We start from the raw sequence: 23,662 nt of genomic DNA, 5'->3' as shown, positions 1-23,662 counted from the left end.
GCAGTCATGTCATAGTGACCCAGAGGCTCTGAAGAAAAGGTCCTCTCCTGTGCCTGTGGGTGCAATCTCCTGGCAAGAGTTGAGGAATTATTATTGTGTCACGTAAATCAAGATTGTATCACATGGTGGAGATGGGTAGATAAGTATTTATGGAAATAGTTTTTGGAGCTGGTTCTATCTGCGGTTGAATCATAAATGTTTGTAGGAACCAGCGGTTTGTTTTGAACATTGTAGGTGGTTGTAGACTAAACATTTTGTTCAGCTCAGAGGTTACTAGGCTCCATGCAGCAAGGTTGTGGTCTAAAATGGTTTGAATTGGAAAAACATGAAAGACATCCTTGTGAACTGGTTGACCTGGTTGCAGTGATGACCGTCTTGCCAAACAACAGTGTGTGTGCTCAACTTTTCTTTACTTTTCATTATTTGTCTGGAAGGAACTCTGTCTCTCCACACACACAGTCTGTGTACATATATACATGTACTGTATATACATTAGGTATATACATGATACAGTACATAACTATGCATATATACTTACACTATGTAAAACTATATCTATGTACAAGTACATATAAATGTGTGTGCTGTGTATGTCGTCCATAATTGGTCAAAAACATTATCGTATAGTATGTCGTCGAAAAATGGCCAAAATTGTCAGTGGACAAGAACGCTGCTGTGAAGTTGCTGAGGTTGTGGGTTCAGTTCTTGTCAGGACCAGGACCTTTTAAAGGTCATCATCCAAAGTGAAGATTGAAAAGAGACCCAATTTGTGTCAGAAATGGTTTATTATTATTCACAGCCACGGGAATGAGTCCACAAGGTGGTGGGTTCGATTCCAGGCCCTTGCAACTTTGCAACTGCCGACCGGACCATCGAGCCCCAGCTGAAAAGAAACAAAATTAAAAACTGACAGATATGACACAGCAGTTGTTGTTGTTGTTGTTTCAACAAACTTTATTGATAACGCATATACAGAACACATGTACTCCTTGTATATAACACATATTACAGTGTTGGATCTATAACTCGTGTAGAAAGGCAGTGGTTAGGAAAATCTTACATTCTAACATTTTTCTGACTCAGTTCAACATTTCCACCGTAGGGGGGCGTACTAGAGCAGTACAGCCGCTTGTGACGTAGCCACGTTACCAACATCCAGAGAAGAAGAAGAAGAAGAGGAAAAACAAAAGCAGGCACAGACTCGGGGCTGTAGCATCATCTGTCGCCTGTGCGTTAATGTGCTTTAATTCTGCTCCACAAACATGTAAGTGGAGGCAGCAAGGCTTCAGCTTCCCTGGAGGCTCGTGTCGAGGAGCAGCTGCTCTTAAAGGACGCTGGGAATACATGAGCTAGCTCGGCAGCTAAGCTAGCTGTGTGGGCTGTGAGCTCTTCTTCTGTGGACTCGCCATAGCGTGACTGACACTGAGTTTGATCATCAGACACATTAAACCCGCTTCTCTGCTTCAGTGTGCCCGCTGCTGAACAACAGGTGGGTTGATGCTGCATCTTTTTTTTGTTTAAAACTGTGTGATTGACAGAGACTATAAGGCAGGAAGTCATAGCATCAAGCCTTGATGTTCTCTCTTCAAATGCACAATAAATACAAACTAATAAACATGTAAATATCAAGGCATCTACTTCTGTAACCTAGATGTTTGATTTGAATTTCATTTGAATAAGGGGATACATAAAACATCACAGGTTTGATTGGATGTCTACAGAATACCTAGTATACTAGAAATGCATGATATGGTAAAAATCTGAAGTATCATTTTGACATTCCTTGTAATCTGTCAACAAACAAAACGTATTTTCTCATCTAGAGAGCAATATTTATTGTATTGTTGAAACCCTCATGTTGCCTTTTATCATTTGTGATCTTTATAAAAATAATTGCAGTTGTGTATTTTGTGATTATTTGTACAGCCCTACTGTATTATCAGAAAACATACAGACAATATGATTAATGACTAAAACATTTTTTGATACTAACTTATTTTGCACAATGAAGAGATTTTATATCCACATTTGTTTGCGACATATTTTTTTTTAAAATATGATGTTAACAGGAAAGACATATATCGGTATCAGTATCAGTTATCAGCCCAAGCACTCCAATATTGCAATATCAGATATCTGCAAAAAGCCCAATATTGTGCATCCCTACCCTACTGTATACAACGGTATCATTAAACGCAATGTTGTCTCTTACTGAGAAATAAGTTCATGCAATTTTAAGGTAATTAAAAAATATATAGACTGGTATTTCAACAGATAATTAATCAACAGCTATGTTGATAATCTGTCAGTTAAGAGATGTCAAAAAATTACACATGTCGTATAGTTCTCAGCCATCCAAGTCTGTATCTTCAGGAGTTTAGATATAGGCAACTGGACTTACTTTAGTAAAGTTTCACCTCTCATCCTGGAGGCATCTTCAGTTCAAACTATACATTTCGCTGTAGATACATAACTTGTAATATGAAAATATCCCTTTGGATTTTCTGACATTTCTGTCCATCAAATATGGACCTGGGTCTATTGTTAATGGAAATAACATGCTATATCACAACATTGCTAAAGCCAAAGTCCTTAGCGGTATTGGCTCTCATGCAATTGATTTCATATCGACTTGCATAGCCCTGTTGCAATGTAAAGATAAAATAGAGCTGACCTGTTATATTTGTTCCATGTCTCGTTTGAAAGGATAAAGATGGGAAATCTGAGCAGCAGGTTCCAGTCCCTCCCTCAGGGACCAGAGGACATTATAGAGGGCACAAGTACCAGCCGCAAGCACAGCTGTGAGTGCAAGAAGAGGAAAAGAAATGCCCCGTGTGACTGTGACAGTGAAGCAGAGGAGGATGACACCTTATTAGATACCCCTCGCAGGCACGTTCAGTCAAAACAAACTGTGATTCATTTATGTGTTTCAGTCATCAGTCCATCAGCCTAGCCTTGTCTTATTTTTTAACCTTGTTTTGGTCTGTCCTTTTGTTGCTTGTTTGTGTTTTCTGAATTGAGCAGGAAGAAACTGAAAAGCACATCAAGGTACATTTATCAAACCTTGTTCCTGAATGGAGAAAACAGTGATATTCGCATCTGTGCTCTTGGACAGGAGTGGAACTTACACAAACTGTACCTCTGCCAGGTAAATAAATATAGAGATTGATTGATTATTCAAGTGTCCAGCATAAATTAATTAAACAATTTTGTGCACTCATAAAGATCACAAACCACTCAAAAGATGGTCAGTGATTTAATCCTCAATTTAAGAGGTGCTCTTTCTATTTCTTGCATTGTGCAGTCAGGGTATTTTTCCAGTATGTTCAGTGGCTCTTGGAAGGAGTCAAACATGATGGAAATCAACTTGGAGATACCGGACCAGAACATTGACACTGAAGGTGAGAGTGCTTAAGTCGCAGAGATAAGTTGTTGTGATTGTGTGTTTATAGATTTTACTGATTTACTTTTTTTGTGCATGTAGCTCTACAGGTTGTATTTGGATCCCTGTACCGAGACGATGTTCTGATCAAGCCCAGCAGAGTCGTCAGTATTCTGGCTGCTGCTTGTATGCTGCAACTGGTGAGTGAGTTCAAAGAAGTCATTTATTGCTTATATTTTCCATAATTGGAGTCAAATGCGACAAAACCTAATCCAGCCTTGTGGTTTGTTGTCATCTACAGGATGGTTTGATCCAGCAGTGTGGAGAGACCATGAAGGAAAACATCAGTGCAAAGACTGTGTGTGGTTACTATGCCTGTGCCAGCATCTACGGGTTGGATTCAGTCATGAAAAAGTCTGTCTTTAGTCCTTCAACTTATAGTTTGATTTATAGTGAATCGATATATTTATAATTAATAAATGCATTTGTTTTATATGTCTTCCTGCAGGTGTCTAGAGTGGCTTCTTAACAACCTGATGACTCACCAAAATGTAGAATTGATGAAAGAACTCGGGTATGTGTGTTCACCGCTCATAGTTTAGTTGTGATGTGTCCTTTCTCGTGTTACTGTTCTGGTTCGGTCTCTCCTTTGAGGATAATGAGACCAAATGTTATGTCCCTATGACCTTCATGACATTGAAGGTCAAGGAATTCCTATGACTGAAAATAGCATTTCTTTCTGTTCTGCGTTTGTAGGGCAGAGGTGATGGAGCAGCTCATTCAGTCATCAGACCTGTTTGTCATGCAGGTGGAGATGGATGTATACACTGCTCTGAAAAAGGTACAAGAAAACATTACATCTATTTGAAGTCACTTTTAAATCAGACTTTTTCACCTAATATTTCTGTTTCTCTGTAGTGGATGTTCCTGCAGCTCAATCCATCGTGGGACGGTCCCATTAAGCAGCTTCTGGCTGACGCTGATGCCTGGCTATGCAAACGCAGGACTGGTACTAAAAAAAGTGTCTTTTGTTGCTTTGTCAGTGTTGTTTATAAACACACAGAGACGTTTGACCCTTGTTTTCACTTGACCTGCAGATCTGTGTGAAAAAGAGCCCTTCCTAAACACAGAGGAAGGTGCGCATTTTGGTTCCGTGTTCAAATACGTTCGTCTGCAGTATATCATCAACGATTTGGCGTCTGCACGTATCCTCGAGAGAGATAATATTTTGCCACCCGGTAAGATTTGTTTTTGCCTGATATAATAGCTTTGTCATCATTTGCTTCTTCTATGCTCTCGGGAAAATTGAATTTCCTAATATCACAGAAGTTAAGTGATTTGGAGCACGGTGCATAATTTAATTCAAGCTACTCAAAGGAAAAATGTAGTGTTTAATGTTATTTTCTGTCAATATTCTCTGTTCGATTCAGTTGCTTTAGTTTTCTAATTTCAGTGTAAGAGTAGACATTTTATAGCAATGTTTTATTGGCCTCAGCAGTTTTCTGTTCATATTCCAGATTGGCTGACATCGGTGTATAAAAACCAGTGGTTCGCTATGCTCCGCACAGAGTTTGACAATGACAACGGGTGCGTATATCTGAAACTTCTTTACGCGACAGAGTCGGTGGATTTACAATCATTTTCAACTACTGCATCATTTTAAAGTTGCGACTCATTTGTCACCAGTCCCCAGGAAGCGAACAAGGACGAGTTTGAGCTGAGCAGCATGAGGTGTGGAAGGAAACTGACAAAAGATGGAGACGTGAGTCTAACAATCTCACTGTAACACTTTCTTTGACTCTCATACACTTTGTACATAGTAGTTAAATTCCCACAGATTAAAAACGAGTTATGTTTTTAATCTCCCCTCAGTATTGCTGGCGATGGACAGGTTTTAACTTCGGTTTTGACCTGCTGGTGACCTACACCAACCGCTTCATAGTCTTCAAGAGGAATACTCTGAGTCAGCCATGTGGGGGCGCTGTAAGCCTACAACCACGAAGGCATTTGGCATACAGGTCAGTAACACAGTCAACCTTTAATCCTTACACGTAGTAGCAAATCTGATAAGGAGTCTGTGTAAGTCATTTCTTTTCATTTCATGTTGAATGCAACTGGTTTTCTGAAAAAAATATTGAGCTGTGAGGAGGTTGGATTTAGACTTACATGTCATTGCTACATTTCCTGGCAAGGCACAAAGTCATTTCTCACAACCGTGCTGCAAATTTGTGGATCTATTGAGAAAATACATCCAGTAAGTTTTTCCATAATATCACAGAAGTCTCATGTAAAGGCGTCCACCTCAGTGCACAACTAGGACAATAGAACAATTCATCGATATTATATCGTAATCGCAACACGGCCTACTGCAATTTTACTGCAATTTTCAAATCGCAGGAGGCACGATATTTGTTAAAGCCAAAATGTGTGTCAAAATGTCATTTTTGATAAATTATTTTCTCGATCTATACACATCTTACTCTACAGACTGAAGAGAACATGTTTATTTCTTACAGATCTGCACAAATATCAGACAAAAATCCTTTTAAAAAAGTTTTTTGAATTAAAATGAGTAAAAAAAAAAATCACCATTCCCTTGGATATCGCAATCGCAATTCCTGTCAAAATAATTGCAATTAGATATTTATTCAAAATCGTTCAGCCTTATGCACAACCCCATTTTTGATGTTTCTGTCTGTTCCAACATGTGAGCATCTGTCTTAATTTGCCTATATGTTTTAGAAACAAAGTTTTATTTTGTGAAAAAATCACTATCAGAATAATCACCTATTCTAATTATATTGAACCAAGTAATGCATTATTCCTGAACCTACGGGCATTTAAATGTGACAACGTAGTGGACCTGTGCACTTTATTAATTATTAATGTATGTTAAAAATAAAAAATGACCTTCTGTCTTGGAGAATACAGAATCTGTTCACAATCAACTCAGAGGAATGGAAATGTTAGCATGAAGACAAACTGTATGTCAGTTGTGCAGAGGAATTAAAATGAACTACTTCACTGACTATTTGATTATGAATATTTCACCATATTCTCTTGTGTGATGACAATAAAGGCTTTACATTCTATTCTATTCGAAGATACAGTGTACACGTGGTATCATCATTTCTTTTTTTCCCTTTTTCAGGTTACGTCTTGCCTCCTTTGATACTCGTGGAAAGCTGGTTTGCAGTCGCTCAACAGGCTACCAGCTCCTCACCCTCGAGAAAGACCAGGTCAGTTAAGATCTACAGAACATGGATGCGCATGTAAATGGCTCAGTTGTGGCTCTATTATACAATAAGAAATATTCTTCCCTTCAATCACTCAGGAGTATGTGGTGATGAACCTGGACAGCCGCTTGTTATCATTCCCCCTCTACGTGTGCTGTAACTTCCTGTACACGTCGCCCCAGTTGGACAACCGTTCCGATTCCTCAGAGCAAGAAAGCCCTGCTCGCATCGTGTCTTGATGCCAGTCCAACAGTTTCCATTCCCATGGCAACGCCGAGACACTGACGCACGCTTGTACAGTATGTACAGTTCACCATATTCAACAGCATTTCCACATCAGACCTCTTGTCTGCAGGTGTGGCCGGAGTATGTTTTATAACCACATTTTCAGTCTTTCTGGCACATTCAGAGTTACCTGTGCATGGAGACGCTGTCACAGTGCCTTTAGAGCAGCTTCACTTCTCCTAAGATGTTTGTCATTAACTGTCAACACTGAGATCTTGGGACGTCTGTCAAAAAGGAAATCCTCCGTTCATTTGAAATGGTGGAAATCTGCTTTGGACGCCACTCGACAGAACTTTTTAAATGGCTGCATGATTTTATAGACCTGGTGTTTCACTGTATTACCCTGGGTAATGAAAACGCCTTGGAACAGTTGTGTGTGTGTGTGTGTGTGTGTGTGCGTGCTCGGGGGATCATTATCATTCTGGAAATGTGGGAACATCACCAGAGGGTGAAACTGAACCTTTTGAAAAGCTCTGACAAACTGCAGATGAACATTGTGCTTCCTGTGAGATGAGCTGTCATCAGCATTTGGATTCTACAGTTCATAATAATCCTGATAGTGAGATTAATATGAATTTAAATGTTGAAAAATAGCTGTTGTAATGGATTTTTGTTCTTAAATCCATTGCTTTAATGATCATTAACATGGGGTGTTTTCCTCCACTGATGGGTGTGTTCAACCAAATCTGGGGAACCTGTTTTCCACTTTTGTTTTTAATTGGCACTGTTAAAATTATTTGTATACACATAGCATGGTTAAAAAAACAATCTGCACTAGTAAACGCATCATAATATCTGTTGTGATATAATCTAAAGGGTGAACACACAAGAGGAGCGATATGAGTTTAATCATTGCATCTATAACCTGCTGCTGTTTGAGTTTCAGTGTCATATTACACTTGATTTTATCACCTTTCTCCATCTACGATGCATCTTTACTTGTGGCACCAGCACAGGTGATCGGGGCACAGCTGATGACACTGAACACACATGTGGTGAAAACAGGAACTGTTTTAAGTCTGTAAACTCCACTGGGTCCATGGGTTAATCTCACTTTTGTTTTCTCAGTCTTAAAACAGGCTTGTGTGCATGATTTTTTTTTTATATATAAGGTGCTTTCAGATTACGACGTCAACCACCTCTTCACTAGAAAGAAAGTGGCATCACTGCCCCCAATAGGACCTGACCTGACCTGACCGGACCTATTAACCGTCAAATAATACAAAAAAACACCTTAGGGTTAAGGGTAAGTGAATTTGGTAACAGTAACAGTCTGCTCTTTTTTGCAGTCTGCTCATTTCATGATATCAACTGTATATTGTGCTGTGTAAGTATTTATGAGCACCTTTTTAAACAACCCCCCCCCCCTTTTGTCACATGAAGTCTATTTACAGTTATGTTGTTCTTTTTTTTTTTTTAATGGTTTCAATTTATTTTCTAATTTTGGACATCTGTTACCTCATGCTGTTGAAAACTGACACGTAAGTCAATTCTTACTCAGTCTGACTTTGCCTCTGAACTGACATCAGGTTAAGACGCTAAAAGGTGTTTCTCTTTTTTTATTTGCCATTTATTTATATTTTATTCATTCGTACTTGTACAGATTTGTTTTTGCAAAGGTAAAAATATGTACCTACACGATGTACTATCAACTGCCAATAAAATGCCCATAGGTGTGGGCTGTGGTGCTATATCCCGTGATCTGTTTTTTACAGTAGTTCTTCACTAAACCTGCTCAGTTCTGTTGTTATTTCTGGGTTTACAGCTAAATGTTGAATTTCAATAGAACATGGCATTCGTTGACATTTGTGCATTTAACACAGCGGCTTATTTGTGCGCTTTAGATTTGGATTGACTGGATTGTGCGATGATTAATCTTGAAAATATTTATTGCACCATATTCAAATTATTAGAAAGCCCAGCAGCTCCTCTCACACAACATAATCTCTGCAGGTTTTTTTTTTTTACATTTTCTTTGTTAACATGCAGATTTTAGGATTATTGCTAATTAATTCTTCTTTTCCAACAGGTCAGTATTAAGTGGCAATATTTCCACCACAAGGTGCCTGGTCGAGAGAGATTATGAATTTAAACTACCATGTAAAAAGTAAATTAAATGTCAGTTTATAGCTCTTTCCTCAGTGGCTCAAATTTCAATGTCTCTTTAGACTCTTCAGTTAAGGTTGGTGCTCCTCCTTTTCTCAAATCATTTGTTATTCGCAGTACAAAGCTGGTGTTTTGTCCCCCCAAATAAGCTCCATCCCAGTAACTATTATCAGAAAACTACTACTTGTGTGCTGCGATTCCCTCGTTGATAATGTGTTTTATTATTTCACTGCAGCTTTAAATCATCTGCTGACTCTTAATTCCTGGCCTAGATGTAATATTATTCTATTATTTGTAAATGAGCACAGACAGTGGATGCACTGGTTGAGATTTAGATCAGGTCTGCACAGTGTGTTTACAATGTTGTCTCTTAGTCCGTCACCTCACTGTGATGCCTTTCCTGTACAAACTTGACAATATTCAAGTCATTTAAATACATGTAGAAGAGTCTCACTGGTGTCTGGCGTTAGATTTCATGATATAATTAAGAATAACGCAGTCCCAAACCGGAAACGTCTACAGTACTTTTAATTGGGTCACATGAACACATCTCACTGTGAGAGGTGAGACAATTGCAGAACAAGTTACTATTAGAAATAATAATAATAAAAAAGATTAACATGATGGGATGAGGAGGCTCATGATGCTGGACTTCAGAAACCACATAAAGCACTTATGAACTGTGCATAAATAATTAGACATCTCAATCACGCTGTTTGAGAAGATGCTCAAATACAAACGCACGCCTGTTCACTCACACACATTGATATGATGCCACATTTATCACTGGATTTTGAACTAACAAGATAAAAACATTCAGCTCCTTGTGTCCATAGAGGCTGCTGTTAACAGATTCCAGTTTATTACAATAACACACGTCACAGTGGATTAAATTAAGAGACGCCGCCTCTGAAAACCTGGCTTCACCTGATTCTAAACTCCGCACTCCCTCCGACTTCCCTGCTCATCACTTCTCTAAAGAGTCCAGATTCTCTATGATTCTACGGGTCATGCTGGGGATAAGGTTAATGTGGTCGTCCACACAGCTGCCCACGCAGCGGTCCATCATCGATCGAACGGCTGCCTCCTTAGCGCCAGAGTCAAAAAGATCCTTCGCTTTATCGTTGCAGTGCATTGTGCATCTGGTCAGACGATCCTGAGGAGAAGAAATAACGTTTTTAGAAGCATTAGAAGGTTATATCTTCTTCTTTTTTTAAAATGACTTCTGTTTCTGGACCAAGTGACAAAGGACAGACGAGTAGCAGCATATGAAAGAATTGGGGTGTATGTTTTGTATATTTTTTTGCACATTCATTTTCTTTATTTTTTTTAATAGTTTAGAAGTTAAAACTTGTTTTAGTGTCACGACAGTGCCTGTTTTGTCCAGATTTTGATGCTTATTACAAACCGACTACATCTTTACACACTTATGTGTGTCAGGTCTTTAAAGTGAAAAACCGAACCTAATATTTTTACCAATTCATTAAAATTGACGCTTGAATAAACGTAAATAGCTGCTTTGTCTTTCTAACAATCACTGTATATTTGTCGTTTGAACAGGTTTTTTCAGTGTACGTCAAGTTTACCCACCTGAAACTTCTCCAGCTCAGAAGTGACCACTCCCTGAGCTTTGGCCAGCGGCGCGTGACACCTGTCGATGCAGTGATGCACCTGACTCATAGAGTCTGTGGGACGATCGCAGCAGTCCGCGCTGCACTTGAACATGCGACCCTACACAACGGGAGCACACAGACGTGAGACATGAAGTGTTGCATGCACAGTTTTGACAAGGTAGCAAAAGAGGGCAGGTTGCTGGGAAACTTTTGGAAAAGGCTTGGTAACTCAAGCTGCAGTGACGGAACAAATACTATGTTCTCAAGTGGACAAATATGATTTGCTTTGGCTCATATGTGACTCAAGTTTTGTTTTTCACACCACATACTGATGTGCCACAAATCTAATTCGGAAATTAGTTATTTAAGCCTGGAAATCTGAATGTAGCCGAAACAGGCCTTGACCCCATATGAGTCTCCCCAAAAAACTAGTAGCCAGTTTCCCAGTTTCCTGATCCCATTACATGTCAATAACCCAGGCTTTTCCAAGGTTTTTGTCAGATTACACCTTTATAATCTACTGTATATCAGTGGTTTCATTTTTTTCTGAACTTTTTAAATCAAGTGCTCAAAGTAACACCATGATCACCAACCTTAGAATACAGTGGCGTAAATAGACCAAGCAAAGTCAGCTATGGACTTTTCACAGGAGGCAGATTTATTCAAAATAAGTTGATTTACTTATTCACGAGATAAAGTGACTCTACTTATTATTTTGTTTATTTTTCCTTGACCCTGGTATATACAGTAGAATAGTGTTTCCGATTGTCCTCTAAGTACCACCAGTGGATGCTCACGTACCACTGGTGGCACAGGTACCACAGTTTGAGAACCAAGAGTCTGCAGAGATTAAAAACCTTGAGGATGCCACCAAGAATTTATATGTGTAAACAGACAATTTAGGGGCTATTGCTTTAAATGTTGGGGTGACATAGGGATTAGGTATAGAATTATACCCATCTTTGTCCGGGGGTGGTTACATACACATGCCCATGTTTGTCCCCTACCTGCATTTTACGGATGTGGTCTCTCTCCAGGATTTGGACCATGTCTTCCACCACAGTGTGCACTCGTGCCTGATGCGCCTCGGCCATCTCTGCTGCTGCTTCTTCTCTCTAAGTCTTCACTAATGTGTGATTCAGTCGCATCTGACACCTGGCAACTACCAAGTCCACAACGACGCAGCCGCCGCGTTTCTTTACGTTATTATTTGCTGATATCTAAGGTCACCTCCATTCAAGCATGGTTCAAGAAGAGCTTCTTCCGCTTTACTTCCGGATTCGGCTTCAGAAAAATAAAATCTGTTTCCGTTTTGTGGAGTTGGACAAAATGTTTCGATTTTATCCGAGAGGATGAGCACATATCCCACTTGGATGACAGATTATTTTGTTGTATGTATGCTACGTTTGTTATAACCGGAAGGTCGCCGGTTCAAATCCCGGTACAGGCCAGTGCTGGACTCCTACCACCGGCTTGTGTACGTCCAAAAAGGATAAGATAAATGCGGAGGTCAATTAAAATATCACTAATTGGTTTGTGTGCTAAAATAACTAATTATAATTCGAATTATTTAATCACATTATGCCGAGGCTTTTATTGTGAAAAGCGAACGTAAACGTGCCCGGAAAGGTCGCTCGATATTTAGTGACGTCACTGAGCTCCGACATGATTCAATAGTGGAACGAGTTTAGGGAGTTTACTTCCACCTCTGCTCTACTGATTTTTTTTTCATGTATTTTATTCCGAATTCGTTTTGAAAATAACGAAACGTCGAAGTGTGACGTTGGAGATACGTGTGTGGGAGTTTACCTCTGGATATACGACGACAGCCCTCCTGTGGCGACTTTTAAATAGTGAGTCCTATCTCTGCAACCCTCAACACTTGTGTTTTTTATAAAGTTTAAACGAGTTAACAGACATGATAACTGCGTAAAAACAACTCAAGTTTCTATGTTTGTTCTTTGCCTGAGCCTGAAACCCTGTAATCTTTGACCTGAACTGATAAGAACTAAATAACTTATCGTGTGTGTGTGCGCGCGCGCGCGCGTGTGTGTGTGTGTTCTCTCTCACAGATGCTCCTCAGTGCAGAACTGTAAAGAACATCCACCATGAGACGTCAAACCCTGTCACTAATTGCTCTGTCGTTCCTGTGGCTGTTGGTGAGCTTGAGCAGAAATCCAGCCTCAGCCTCAGAGCAGCAGGAGCAGCCCAAAAAGATAGGTGAGCGCCCAACTTCCAGGCTGCAACCAGAGATACAAACCAAAGCTGTCGTTCTGTCCATAACTATCTCCTTTATTCAGTCTGATGTTTTCATCTTCTAATGTTTGTTCCACTTCAGGTTAGATGAGCAGTATCCTTCTTGGGGTGACTGAGGTTGATTTGTGGGAAGTTCTGATGTCTAAATGCATATCAAAGTACCATTTTTAGATTAAATATCGTCCTGACCTACACACATAAAACATATTTGTTTTTGCACCAATTTGCACACACAGCAGTCATTTTAAATCCCTCTAACGTCGCATATCGCACTGCAATTTCGGTCAAAACAATCACAATTAGGCATTTATTTAAAAATGATTAATCCCTAGTGTTTACCCAGAATACAATTGCCCTAAGAAACGTTATTATATGGAAAGATATGCAAGAAAAACACAATCTATGCGCCTAAAGTTCATATATGAGATAATCAAACCCCATAATATGCATTACTTGGTGTTTCTGCTGAAGCGAAAATGGAGTGGTTGGTGGTCAGAGTAGACAGAGCTACATACGAATGTGTTTGATTGTAAATGACTTTGGTTTTGGGCCACAAAAAAGGTTATAAAGAGTTATTAATAATCATTAAACTCAACTTTACATGCAACATGCATAACATTTAGTAAAAAAATAAATAATCTGGCTGTGTTTTAATGCTTAACTCATTAAGTTTTTTTTGTTTTTTTTAATATTTATTTACATTCTATTAATGTGAAGTTGTGAAACTGAAATGTTTGGTCTATGTTAGCAACTTGTAATAATTCAATCGAATTTAAAATGATGCTTGTAAATGTTTTGTTCTGTCCATATACCACAGACATTCAGTTTACTGCCATAAAGGAACAAACAAGCAAACCAAACAATATTCATATTTAAGAAGCTGTAATTGTTTTAACCACTGAACTTCATTAATTTATTATCAAAATAGTTGAGAATGAAGTAATCAAATATTAAATGATGAATATTATACGTGTTGCAGGACTATTTGACATATAGCCTCAAATAGCCATGTTGCTTAAAAGCTGTTAAGATAAATCATGCAAACTTTGTCGAAAACGAATTCCGGAGATGGCTCATCGTTGTTGTCATTGTTCCTTTACAGCTGTGGTCGGAGCAGGCATTGGCGGCACAGCAGCTGCCTTTTACCTGAGACAGGAGTTTGGACCCGGGGTGAAGATCGACGTGTTTGAGTCCGGCGTCGTTGGCGGTCGACTCGCGACAGTGAAGGTTGGGGACGATGAGTATGAGACGGGAGGTTCAGTGATCCATCCTTTAAACCTGCACATGAAGCACTTCATTGAAAAATTAGGTAACACAGTCAACAGAGCCCAAAATAAATGTATCATTAACATAAAATCCAGAATATTCCACTCTGAGTTCTGTGTGTTTTTTAGGTATTCCTCCACGTAAAGATGTCTCCTCTAAAGTGGCAATCTTTGATGGGAAGGAGCTGACGTTTGAAGAGAGTGACTGGTTCATAATTAATTTTTTCCGCATGCTTTGGAGATATGGGTTCAACTTGATTCGAATGAAGATGTGGGTGGAGAGTGTACTGGACAAATTTATGAGGTAAGGAGCAAAAGCAGCTGAATTTCATCCAGGAATATCGACACAGAATTTTGTCTGGGTTTCTTAGTTTTTAAAAAATTGGTTGTTCACAGGATCTACCAGTACCAGCAGTACGGTTACTCCTTCTCCAGTGTGGAGAGCCTCTTGCACGCCATGGGCGGCGACCGCTTTCTCTCGCTGATGAATCAGACTCTGGAGGAAACCATGATGAGCGATGGGTTTTCACAGATGTACATGAACGACATGGTCGCACCCATCACTCGCGTCAACTATGGTCAAAGTGTTCGCATCCACGGCTTTGTGGGTATGTTGCATAAACATAAAAATACAGCATTTTTTTGTTGGAAGGAAACCTTTAAATTTCCACTGTGTAACCTCTATTGTGTGTAAGCACTATTTTTAGCACGTATGCTTACGTGATCTTGCTACCAGGTTGCTAGAAGAGTTTCTCCTGTCAAATGGTATCCATGATTTTTGTATCCGTAGAATTAAATTTGTTTCATATCAGCTGTTGTAGCCAACTAGCATTATATTGCTGCTGCTCTTTCTTCTTGCCTCAACAAACAAAGTCACTTCCTGTGTGCAGTGGTTGAATGTCACTGGGACACGGGTGTGGAGCACATAGGTTTAATCGGGATTGTGTAAACTCATTGGACAGTGGTTTTTGAATGTAAAGGATTTAAAAGGTACGCAATATAGCTTTAAAAAATGGAGGTTAATACTCACATCTTGTCGTCCAGGTGCCATTGCATTAGCCGGGGCAGATTCAGGCCTGTGGGCAGTGGACGGTGGCAACAAGAGAGTTTGCTACGGACTGTTGTACCACAGTAAGAGTCAGCTCATCCCGGCCAGAGTGACTTCCATCTCCGTCAAGGTTCGACCTTCTAAAACAGGTAACACGCACACTTTGATACAAAAATTCTCTGTTTCTCTTATTGTTGCGTGTGTCATGTGATTTTTTTCTCTTTTTTTTTTTTACATACAGAATATATCAAAAATGTATTATCACAGTGATGATAGTGACCCACACGCATATTATGCATATTGCAGACTGCTTGAACTGTGTGTTTTTTTTGTGCTAGTTTTAATTCGCCAGGAGCTCATCATAAAGGAAATTTTTTTAAATCATTTTTTTCATCATTTTCTCCCAATATGATAGCATATCATACAACCTCATACACTTTAAGTACTACTACATAACTACATGGTGGGCAGAGAAAAGAAGAAAATAATTGGTTGACAGTTGCAATGAGAGATGTTGCAGTTGGATTTGTTTATTTATTTCAACAATCCAGCTAGCAAGAGGTGTTTTGAGTTTAGCGCAGCACAAAATGTTTTGAAATAGGGGGGTATTAATTTAACCTGTAATGCATCACTTTTAAATATAGACAATTGTCCGCTGCATTGAAATCCATAGCTACATATCGCTAATGAAGTGAGGTGGGTGTATACAGATGGACTGTGTCTGTAAAAGCTTCATAAAAGGTGAATCCAATCGCTAAACGTGGACACAATCGTATTTTTATAAGATCGTCCAGCACTGAAAATATGTGCTTTATGTGTCTTTAAAAATATATTAAAATGTATACGACACAGAACTCCAAACTTCTGTAAAAACAAAAGTCTTCTCTTACTGAGCAGAAGACAAAAAGCTCCTTCGCTCTCTCTCTCTCGCTCTCTTTTTACAGTATTAAACATTTCATGTTTTTGTCTCATTCTCAGGCTCCACGGCCAGTTTCTATGAGGTCAATTATGTGGAGGAGTCGGGCTCAGCTCATTCCCTCTACGACATTGTAGTCATTGCAACGCCGCTGCACCAGGGAAAATCTGACATCACCTTCTCAGGTTTCTCCCCTCCCATCCCGTCTCACTATCCTGGACGTTACCACCAAACCGTGTCAACTCTGGTCCACGGCTTGCTCAACATGTCCTACCTCGGGACCACGCAGCTGGCTTCAGACTTCACCGTGTCTGATATCCTAACTACTGACTCAAAGGGCTCTGCTGTCCACAGCATGTCTTCTCTCGACCCGGTGCACATCCCTGCTGGGTACAAACGTCCCCCTGCCAGCCACACCAAAGTCTGGAAGGTGTTCTCTCCGCAGCCGCTGTCTCAGGAGCAGCTAAAGAACATGTTCCTCTCCTGGGACTTTGTGTCTGAGACCCGGTGGCTGGCGTATCCCGAGTACCGCCCGCCACAACGCAAGACGCCTCCCTTCACCCTGCACAACCGGCTGTACTACCTCAATACTGTGGAGTGGGCAGGGAGCGCCATGGAGATGAGCGCCATCTCTGCCAGGAACGTGGCCTTGCTGGCGCACCATCGTTGGCACGGACAGGTCGACAAGATCGACCAGGAGGATCTGCACACCCGCCTGAGAGGAGAACTCTGAAAAACCACCAGCAATAAAATGGGTGTACGTCGCCCATACAGATGCTCAAAGACACGTCTGCTGCACTGTCAGAACTCCAGTCAGGGCAAACCTCAAAACCTCTCCTCAGGTATCTCATTGTTTTGACCTTTTTTTTTTTTTACACTACCGTTTAAAAGTTTGGGGTCACCTGTACAATTGTTTTGTGTTTTCCATTAAAAGTCACGCTTTTATTCATCAAAAGAGTTGCAAAATGAATAGAAAATATAGTCAAGACATTGACAAATAGAAATAATGATTTTTGTTCAAAGTAATAATTTTGCCCTTTCGTCAAAGAACCAGCAAAACTGTTTTCAGCTGTGCTAACATCATTGCACAAGGGTTTTCTAATCATCCAATAGCCTTCTAACATGATTAGCAAACACAATGCACCATTAGAACACTGGAGAGATGGTTGCTGGAAATGGGCCTCTATACACCTATGTACATATTCCATTAAAAACCAGACATTTGCAGCTAGAATAGTCTTTTACCACATTAACAATGTATAGAGTGTATTTCTGATTCATTTAATGTTATATTCATTGAAAAAAAGTGCTTTTCCTCCAAAAATAAGGACATTTCTAAGTGACCCCAAACTTTTGAAAGACTGCATTCTTCTGCAATTTTGTCCTCTGTTGCTATTTCTCAGATATTGGCAGTAGATTAGACATGATTGAATTCAAATATGAAGAGAATAAGATCTCCAACAGGTTTGATATGTGATTATTCACATAGAATTTAATCGCTGCCTTTGTTTTACACAAGGACGTACTCGTACCTGTTCCCTTACCATTTCTTATCCAAACTAAGTACACTGCACACACTGGTGTGTTCTTTTTGACAGGTGCGTAACTCCATTGTTGCCATGGTAACCTGCATAAAGGAAAGCCAGGGTGGTGTCTGTCTCCATTCATGTCCTCCATGTGAGACATGGCAGAAGAGGCTCATTAAGCCATAATCTGTCGCTTTTACCGCTATTTGTTGTTCAAATGCTGCTAATCAACTGTTATGCGGACAAACTTGAATTAGTCATCAAGAAAATAATCTGACAGATTAATAACTAATCAGTGCCTGCCTGGATGGAATTGCAACAGATTCCACGACAAGACAATGCAGTAAAAACATTTTTTTTTTTTTTTTTTTTTTTTAAACAAGCAGCTTAAACTGATTTTTTTGGATACAGCTCTTAAGTGAGTGCCCCTGAAATTGAGGTAGTTAGTCTGATTTTAACGGCAGCATGCACTATCATTTAAACCTGAACCAGGACATCATTTAAAGATCATAATAAGAATATAGTGAATGTCACAATCACCCTGGTGGCTGAAAGTGAGAAGAAATGAAACACAAAAACAATATTTTAATGAATGGGAACACATAGTTTAATCAATATTTAATAGTTGCTGTGGTTAAACACTAAAAAGCGAACGTCTAAGTCATCCGAGTTCCCCTTCAACCATAATTATTCTTGCGTAGCGTTCTCTATCATGCTGAAGGATGATGGTCCTTCATGCGTTCATGTTCATTCATTCATTACAGTACATGATGGTGAGAACAGGCAGCTGTGAGCAAGAAGAGTTATTTTTGTGAACAACTTGACGTTGATTAAAAAATAGAAATTAATGTATTTTCTTACTCTTAGAAATCAAGAATATAATGTTATTTTTAATGTAAGTGGAGTGAGTCTAATCACACTAATGTGGTGCCTGTAAGCAAAGTCTCTTAAATTTTTTAAATTTTATTATAATGCAGTGAGAAGTCTAAATACATGACCAAACTGTAGTGAGGCTAATTTATTCCTTTCTGTATTTTGTTGTTGTTTTTTCTATACCTGGGATTTATCTGATGTCATGTAACATAGACACTGTACCCATGTCCTTCTCTGGGCACATTTGCAGATTGTTGTTTTTTTGCACACTTAAATGTGTATGTGTGTATTCTAGAATGTAGTTTTTTGAAAGGGGCACTGTGGTTGTGAGTGTGCTTCATGACGTACTGTTCTCATGCACTTTAATCGAGCTTCCGCTTTGACCTTTAATACTGCAAATATCTGCAAATGTAAAAAAAAAACAACCCCAGTGAGATGTTTAATTACAAATAAATTAGATTTTCAATCCTACCAGACAAACAGTGTATGTTGAACTGAATTATGTGTGAATCACTTATTGACAGATTACTCATCATCATCTTAGTCATGTATAGATTTACTTTTGTGAACGTGCTTCAAATGGTGTGTGTACCAAGGTTATTATAGGTAACAAAAACTCAAACTGAACTGAAATAATAAAAAATAGAATTAAAAAAAAAAGATAACTAACTGAAACTGAATTGTGTGTTTATAAAACTAACTAAAATTGGAGCGAAAATGTGTTTTTAAAGGTTGTATTTGAGGTACAATACTTATGACCTTTTTGAATCTTGCACCTAGCAAATAGTCCATATTACAGAAAATAACACAAAAACGAATACAAATTAAACTAACACTAAGCATTTACAAAAAATAAAAATGAGCAAACTCGCTCTTAAAAAATTTAATTTTAAAAACAAAAAGTCAAAATGAAATAAAGATCAAACTATTGCCTAACTTTATACCTGTATTTGTTACCTTTTTAGGACCTTTAACACCAGTAGTAGAGAACCTTATCTCTGACGAACAGGTTAAGTTTAGAGCTAAGATTTAAATGTTGGTTAGGTTAGGAATAGTTTAGGTTCGGGACACGGCTTTGTTTACGCTTTCTAGATGAATTAAAGTTAATGCAGTGTCCCAAGAAGAATAGCTGTGCAAACCTGTGTGTGCGTGTGTGTCACCCGAATGAGGGTTTAATACACTTTACGTAGGGCTGCAACAGATCAATTAATAATCGATGACTCAATTATGGAAACCAACTAATCGCTTTTTTGTGTGTTTTTTTAACAACAAGGTTTTGTGATTTCGGCTGCTTCTTGAACGTGAATATTTTCTGGGGTTTTTTGCTCCTTTATGACGGTAAACTAGTATAAAATAATTGTTAGTTTTCATCATTTTACAATGTTTTTTTTTAGTCCCGAAAATAGTCCATAGATACACCCCGGAATTATTAATCATCTTCAGTTTCATACTATAATTATGTTCCAATTTGCTGTTGATTCTTATTTTGTCTAATTCATCAGTAAAATTCCATTCATTTTCATATTATCATTAAAAATATATATATGTAAGGTGAACAATAAACAACTGAGATTTCAGGATCTCTTTGATTAATTTATGAGTAATGATCTGTTTGTTTGGAAGAGAACATTGTTAGGGTTAGGACATTCTCTTTTTTTGTTTTTGTTGTGTTTTTTTTTTTTTTTTAAATCAAACAGACACAGAAACATCCCAAATAGAGGCGGCGGCGGCGGCGCATGTGACCGAGGAGCCAACAATAGTCTTCATTGACGGCCTGAATAAGGACGCGTCTGTGTGCCGATGTGACACCCAGCTGTCCTCTCAGGTAGTGGAGGGACAATCGTACCAGAGCCGCCTGTCATTGCAGAGCATGTGATGTGAGTCGAGGTATAAGAGGCGGCCGTGGAGTGACAACAACACAAACGCAACCAAATTAATCCCAGAGTGACATCCAAACTCTTCCACGGCCGACAGAGCAGCAGCAGCAGCAGCAGCAGCCATGAGGTTTTTACAGCCTGTGCTTGTTTTCCTCACTGTGGCAGCATTTCACAGCGGTAAGAAACGACCACTGATTATGGTCAAGATTGTCAAAGGAATCAGAAAGTTATTGGAATTTTTAATGTTGAATGAAAGAATTTAAGGCTGATCCCCTAAAGATGCCACTGTTTTTAATGTCAACAAGGCTTTAATGAAATTAGAATTCCAGTATGTTGACTGGTGTGTTTATTGCGACTTCCAGCTCTTTCAGCATCTCTGGAGTCTGCAGAGAAAGAGGAAAAAGAGGAGAAAGTTCCCCAGTATGGTGAGAAATGACATAAAAAAGAATTTAGTGTGATGATATTTGTACGTCTCGAACTGATATAAGTTGATCTCTTGTTTAATTTCATGCAGACGGGCTCACTGAACTGCAGAAAATAGGTACGGTGCAGCTAATTTTCAATGCATTTTTTTAATGTCTATATGCATAATGTATATTATTAGTTTTATGTATTATGTTGAAGTCTGGGTGTGTTCATTTTTCTGGGTGTCCTTTATCAATGCATATATCACATTTATTTGTGTACAATGCATTTTTCTTTTTTCTTTTTTTTACTGTATATAGCATTTCTATATTTTTCTGACATGTTGTTGCCTGTTCTTATGTCTAATAATAATCTTATTTATCTGTTATTACATGCTGTTGTGACCCTTTGTGTCGTTGTGTCTTTCTTTCTCCTATGGGAATCAGTATCGTTCAGTATCCCTACCAGTAGTGTGATACAAGTATCATAAACAAAAAACCCTAATCTAATCCAACACCTACAAAACAGCCTTTTGTGCAAATATGTTCAATTCCTTTGTTTAATGTTTTTAAATGAACTTGTTTTGTACGTCTCTTTATCACCGTCCATGTATGACTTTGGTTTGGATGTTGCTTTTGTCTTTTTCAGACCAGATTGAATTTGAAGCTGCTCAAAAGAGTGAGGCTCAGATTAACGGTAAATTATCTTCTTAAACTCACAGACTACAGTGGACTGTGTCGTTGAGGTACATATGCACACTTGACTCTTTCTCTTTCATCACGTATTTTAACCTGAACAGGCACAGAGACGGAGCCCAGCGAGGACGTCCACTACCTCGGTGAGACTATTGCATGACACCTGACATCACACAGATCTGAGTGAGTCAGATTCCGGGTTCAGTTGCTAACGCAGTTCCTTCACATCTTCGTTCCCCTTTACAGAGGCCGTTCAGGATGAATCTGGTGAGTCGCTCTCATTCCACACAGTGACCGTGTTTGCTTTGAAAGTCAGAGTGACCTGGTGTTAATGTCTGTGACAGAGGAGGAGCGCGCTGAGCCTGAGGTCGACAGCACGGGTGAGTGAAGCATCTGGCTGGTGTCTGACGGACAGTGTGACCCTTTTTTTCTTATCTAATATCCAACATTATGTAACTGTGAACTCCTCCTCCTCCTCCTCCTCCTCCTCCTCCTCCTCCTCCTCCTCCTCCTCCTCCTACAGCAGAGGGAGGCGGCCACTCTGACACTGCAGCTCACGAGGGTAAGAGAATTTCGACCTGTAGATGGCAACAAAGGACAGAGAGGCGAGGACTGAGACTACTGCAGGACTGCACCTCTCAATTCAATGACACACTCTCTCTCTCTATATATATATATTGAATATGTATATTGACTTATTTCCTGCATCTGTTAACCACAGAAACAGAATCTGAATCTTCTGAGGAAGTCGAAGGTGAGACTGTGACATCACACATTAGTTAAGGCTTTAAAGTTTTGACCTTCAGTCTCATAAATCCTGTCTTTCTCGTTGTTTTTGGCAGGCAGACAGAGGCGCGGTACGTTCATTTACACATGTACTCATTTGTAAAACAAATGTGTAAAACATGAGGTTTTATTATCAGTTATTCAAATGTCTTATCGTTACATTTTTTATTCATCAAAGGTGTCTAACTTAGGGGGGCCCTGACCCCAATGGGTCCCCTTATAGAAATGAGATGTGAACCCCGTGCTTTAGGTTTTCTAGGTTCCATAAAACTATTGCTAAAGTCTAATTAAAACTGTTTTTTTTCTATGTGATCCCAGAGCATCATGATGCAGTGAGCACTCTGGGTAAGACTTTGAGTTAAATCTGGCCTCTGAGAACTAGAACTAGACTACACTTATGAATCTCACATATAATCCCGTTTTTTTTTTCTTCCATTCCTTCTCTGCAGATGAAGTCAACGAGGAGCCGACCCAAGAACAAGGTGTAAATCTTGCACCCATACTCTACGTGAGTACTGAACACCCACATCACATCACATCACATCACATCAAGAGGCTCACGTGAGCGTTTTTGCTCGCATCATCCAGACGGCGATTAACTTTTTTTTTTGGGGGGGGGGGGTCGCCGCAAAATTACCTGCTGTGGCCGCAAGATGTGGTGTTTTTTTTAGTGTGTAACTCGGTGAAAAGTGAAAATTGTAGGTTGTGCAATCAACTGGACAGTGAAAAGAAAGAGCCAGTCACAGCCAGTTTGGCCTAGACCTAAATAGTGTCAGACCAAATCACCCCCAATTTGGCTGACTTCTACGTGAGGAAAACACTGAGTAAATTACACATTTAAAACCCACTAGCCTTTCAAAAACCCTTAAGGTTTTCCTTTTTTTCCCCCAGGTTTGATGAATACAAACAGTTATCCTTGTATGTGAGTAAATCTAGGACAAGAATCCAGGGCACTCCGAGACGTCCCCTGCTGCTTATTGTGCTTGATTTATAATGTATCATTGGTTTCTGGTTATTTTTAGACCAATAGATACACTGTCCCTGTCCTGAAGGAGGCTGAAAGGCCTTTTTCTTTTCAAAACAGAATTGATTTGATTCTTTTCACCCAAGGTCATGGACGCAGCGATAAGTCGACTGGGTGATTTTCTGTGTTAGATAAGACTCTGTTGTAAAAACATAAAATAAACTCAACTTAGGGGTATTAAATCCTTAGAACAGGACTGGCATTGTGCTTTACAGCAGTGCTGTCATCATTCAGCAGCACAAGTGAGTCATTCTAGAAAAAACCAGGACGTACGATTCATGTTTTTCTTCTATACGAGCCGGGGAGCTGGAAAACTACTGAATTGTTGCGTTTGCAATCGAAAGCTAGCGTAAAGGAATTCTCTTTTGT

The 23,662-nt window shown here is 39.3% G+C and overlaps 3 protein-coding genes across 3 annotated transcripts; 2 read left to right on the top strand and 1 right to left on the bottom strand.

Annotated features, from left to right (window-relative positions):
* Nucleotides 1–2,713: 2,713 nt before the first annotated feature.
* gmcl1 (germ cell-less, spermatogenesis associated) lies at nt 2,714–6,857 on the top strand (the record flags this gene model as incomplete). The annotated part of the gene is made up of 14 exons (XM_083902744.1): nt 2,714–2,889; nt 3,025–3,148; nt 3,305–3,401; nt 3,485–3,582; nt 3,684–3,796; nt 3,891–3,956; nt 4,139–4,223; nt 4,301–4,391; nt 4,480–4,620; nt 4,900–4,969; nt 5,069–5,144; nt 5,255–5,400; nt 6,534–6,621; nt 6,717–6,857. The coding sequence occupies 14 exons, from the start codon at nt 2,714–2,716 to the stop codon at nt 6,855–6,857; spliced, it is 1,512 nt and encodes a 503-aa protein (XP_083758870.1).
* A 2,780-nt stretch (nt 6,858–9,637) lies between these two features.
* fam136a (family with sequence similarity 136 member A) lies at nt 9,638–11,851 on the bottom strand. Its single transcript, XM_083903068.1, has 3 exons — nt 11,630–11,851; nt 10,600–10,740; nt 9,638–10,165 (listed from the first exon to the last, which is right to left on the bottom strand). Exons 1-3 carry the CDS (start codon nt 11,714–11,716, stop codon nt 9,977–9,979), a joined length of 417 nt encoding a protein of 138 aa, XP_083759194.1. The 5' UTR covers nt 11,717–11,851; the 3' UTR covers nt 9,638–9,976.
* A 574-nt stretch (nt 11,852–12,425) lies between these two features.
* pcyox1 (prenylcysteine oxidase 1) lies at nt 12,426–16,840 on the top strand (the record flags this gene model as incomplete). Its single annotated transcript, XM_083902196.1, has 7 exons — nt 12,426–12,475; nt 12,695–12,842; nt 13,981–14,187; nt 14,273–14,447; nt 14,540–14,751; nt 15,188–15,340; nt 16,170–16,840. The coding sequence occupies exons 2-7, from the start codon at nt 12,731–12,733 to the stop codon at nt 16,838–16,840; spliced, it is 1,530 nt and encodes a 509-aa protein (XP_083758322.1). The 5' UTR covers nt 12,426–12,475; nt 12,695–12,730.
* Between the last annotated feature and the right edge of the window lie 6,822 nt (nt 16,841–23,662).

This window comes from Microchirus variegatus (assembly GCF_963457635.1).
Source record: "Microchirus variegatus genome assembly, chromosome: 16".
NCBI classification, from domain to species: Eukaryota; Metazoa; Chordata; class Actinopteri; order Pleuronectiformes; family Soleidae; genus Microchirus; species Microchirus variegatus.
This window is presented reverse-complemented; position numbering and strand designations above follow the sequence as displayed.

Excerpts from the sequence above, each read along its gene's own strand:
- fam136a (XM_083903068.1), bottom strand. The coding sequence starts at position 11,716 with ATGGCCGAGGCGCATCAGGCACGAGTGCACACTGTGGTGGAAGACATG. Across the intron at positions 10,741-11,629 it reads ACCACATCCGTAAAATGCAG|GGTCGCATGTTCAAGTGCAG; the intron begins GTAGGGGACAAA and ends CCCGTTGTGTAG. Across the intron at positions 10,166-10,599 it reads CTGAGCTGGAGAAGTTTCAG|GATCGTCTGACCAGATGCAC; the intron begins GTGGGTAAACTT and ends TCTTCTCCTCAG.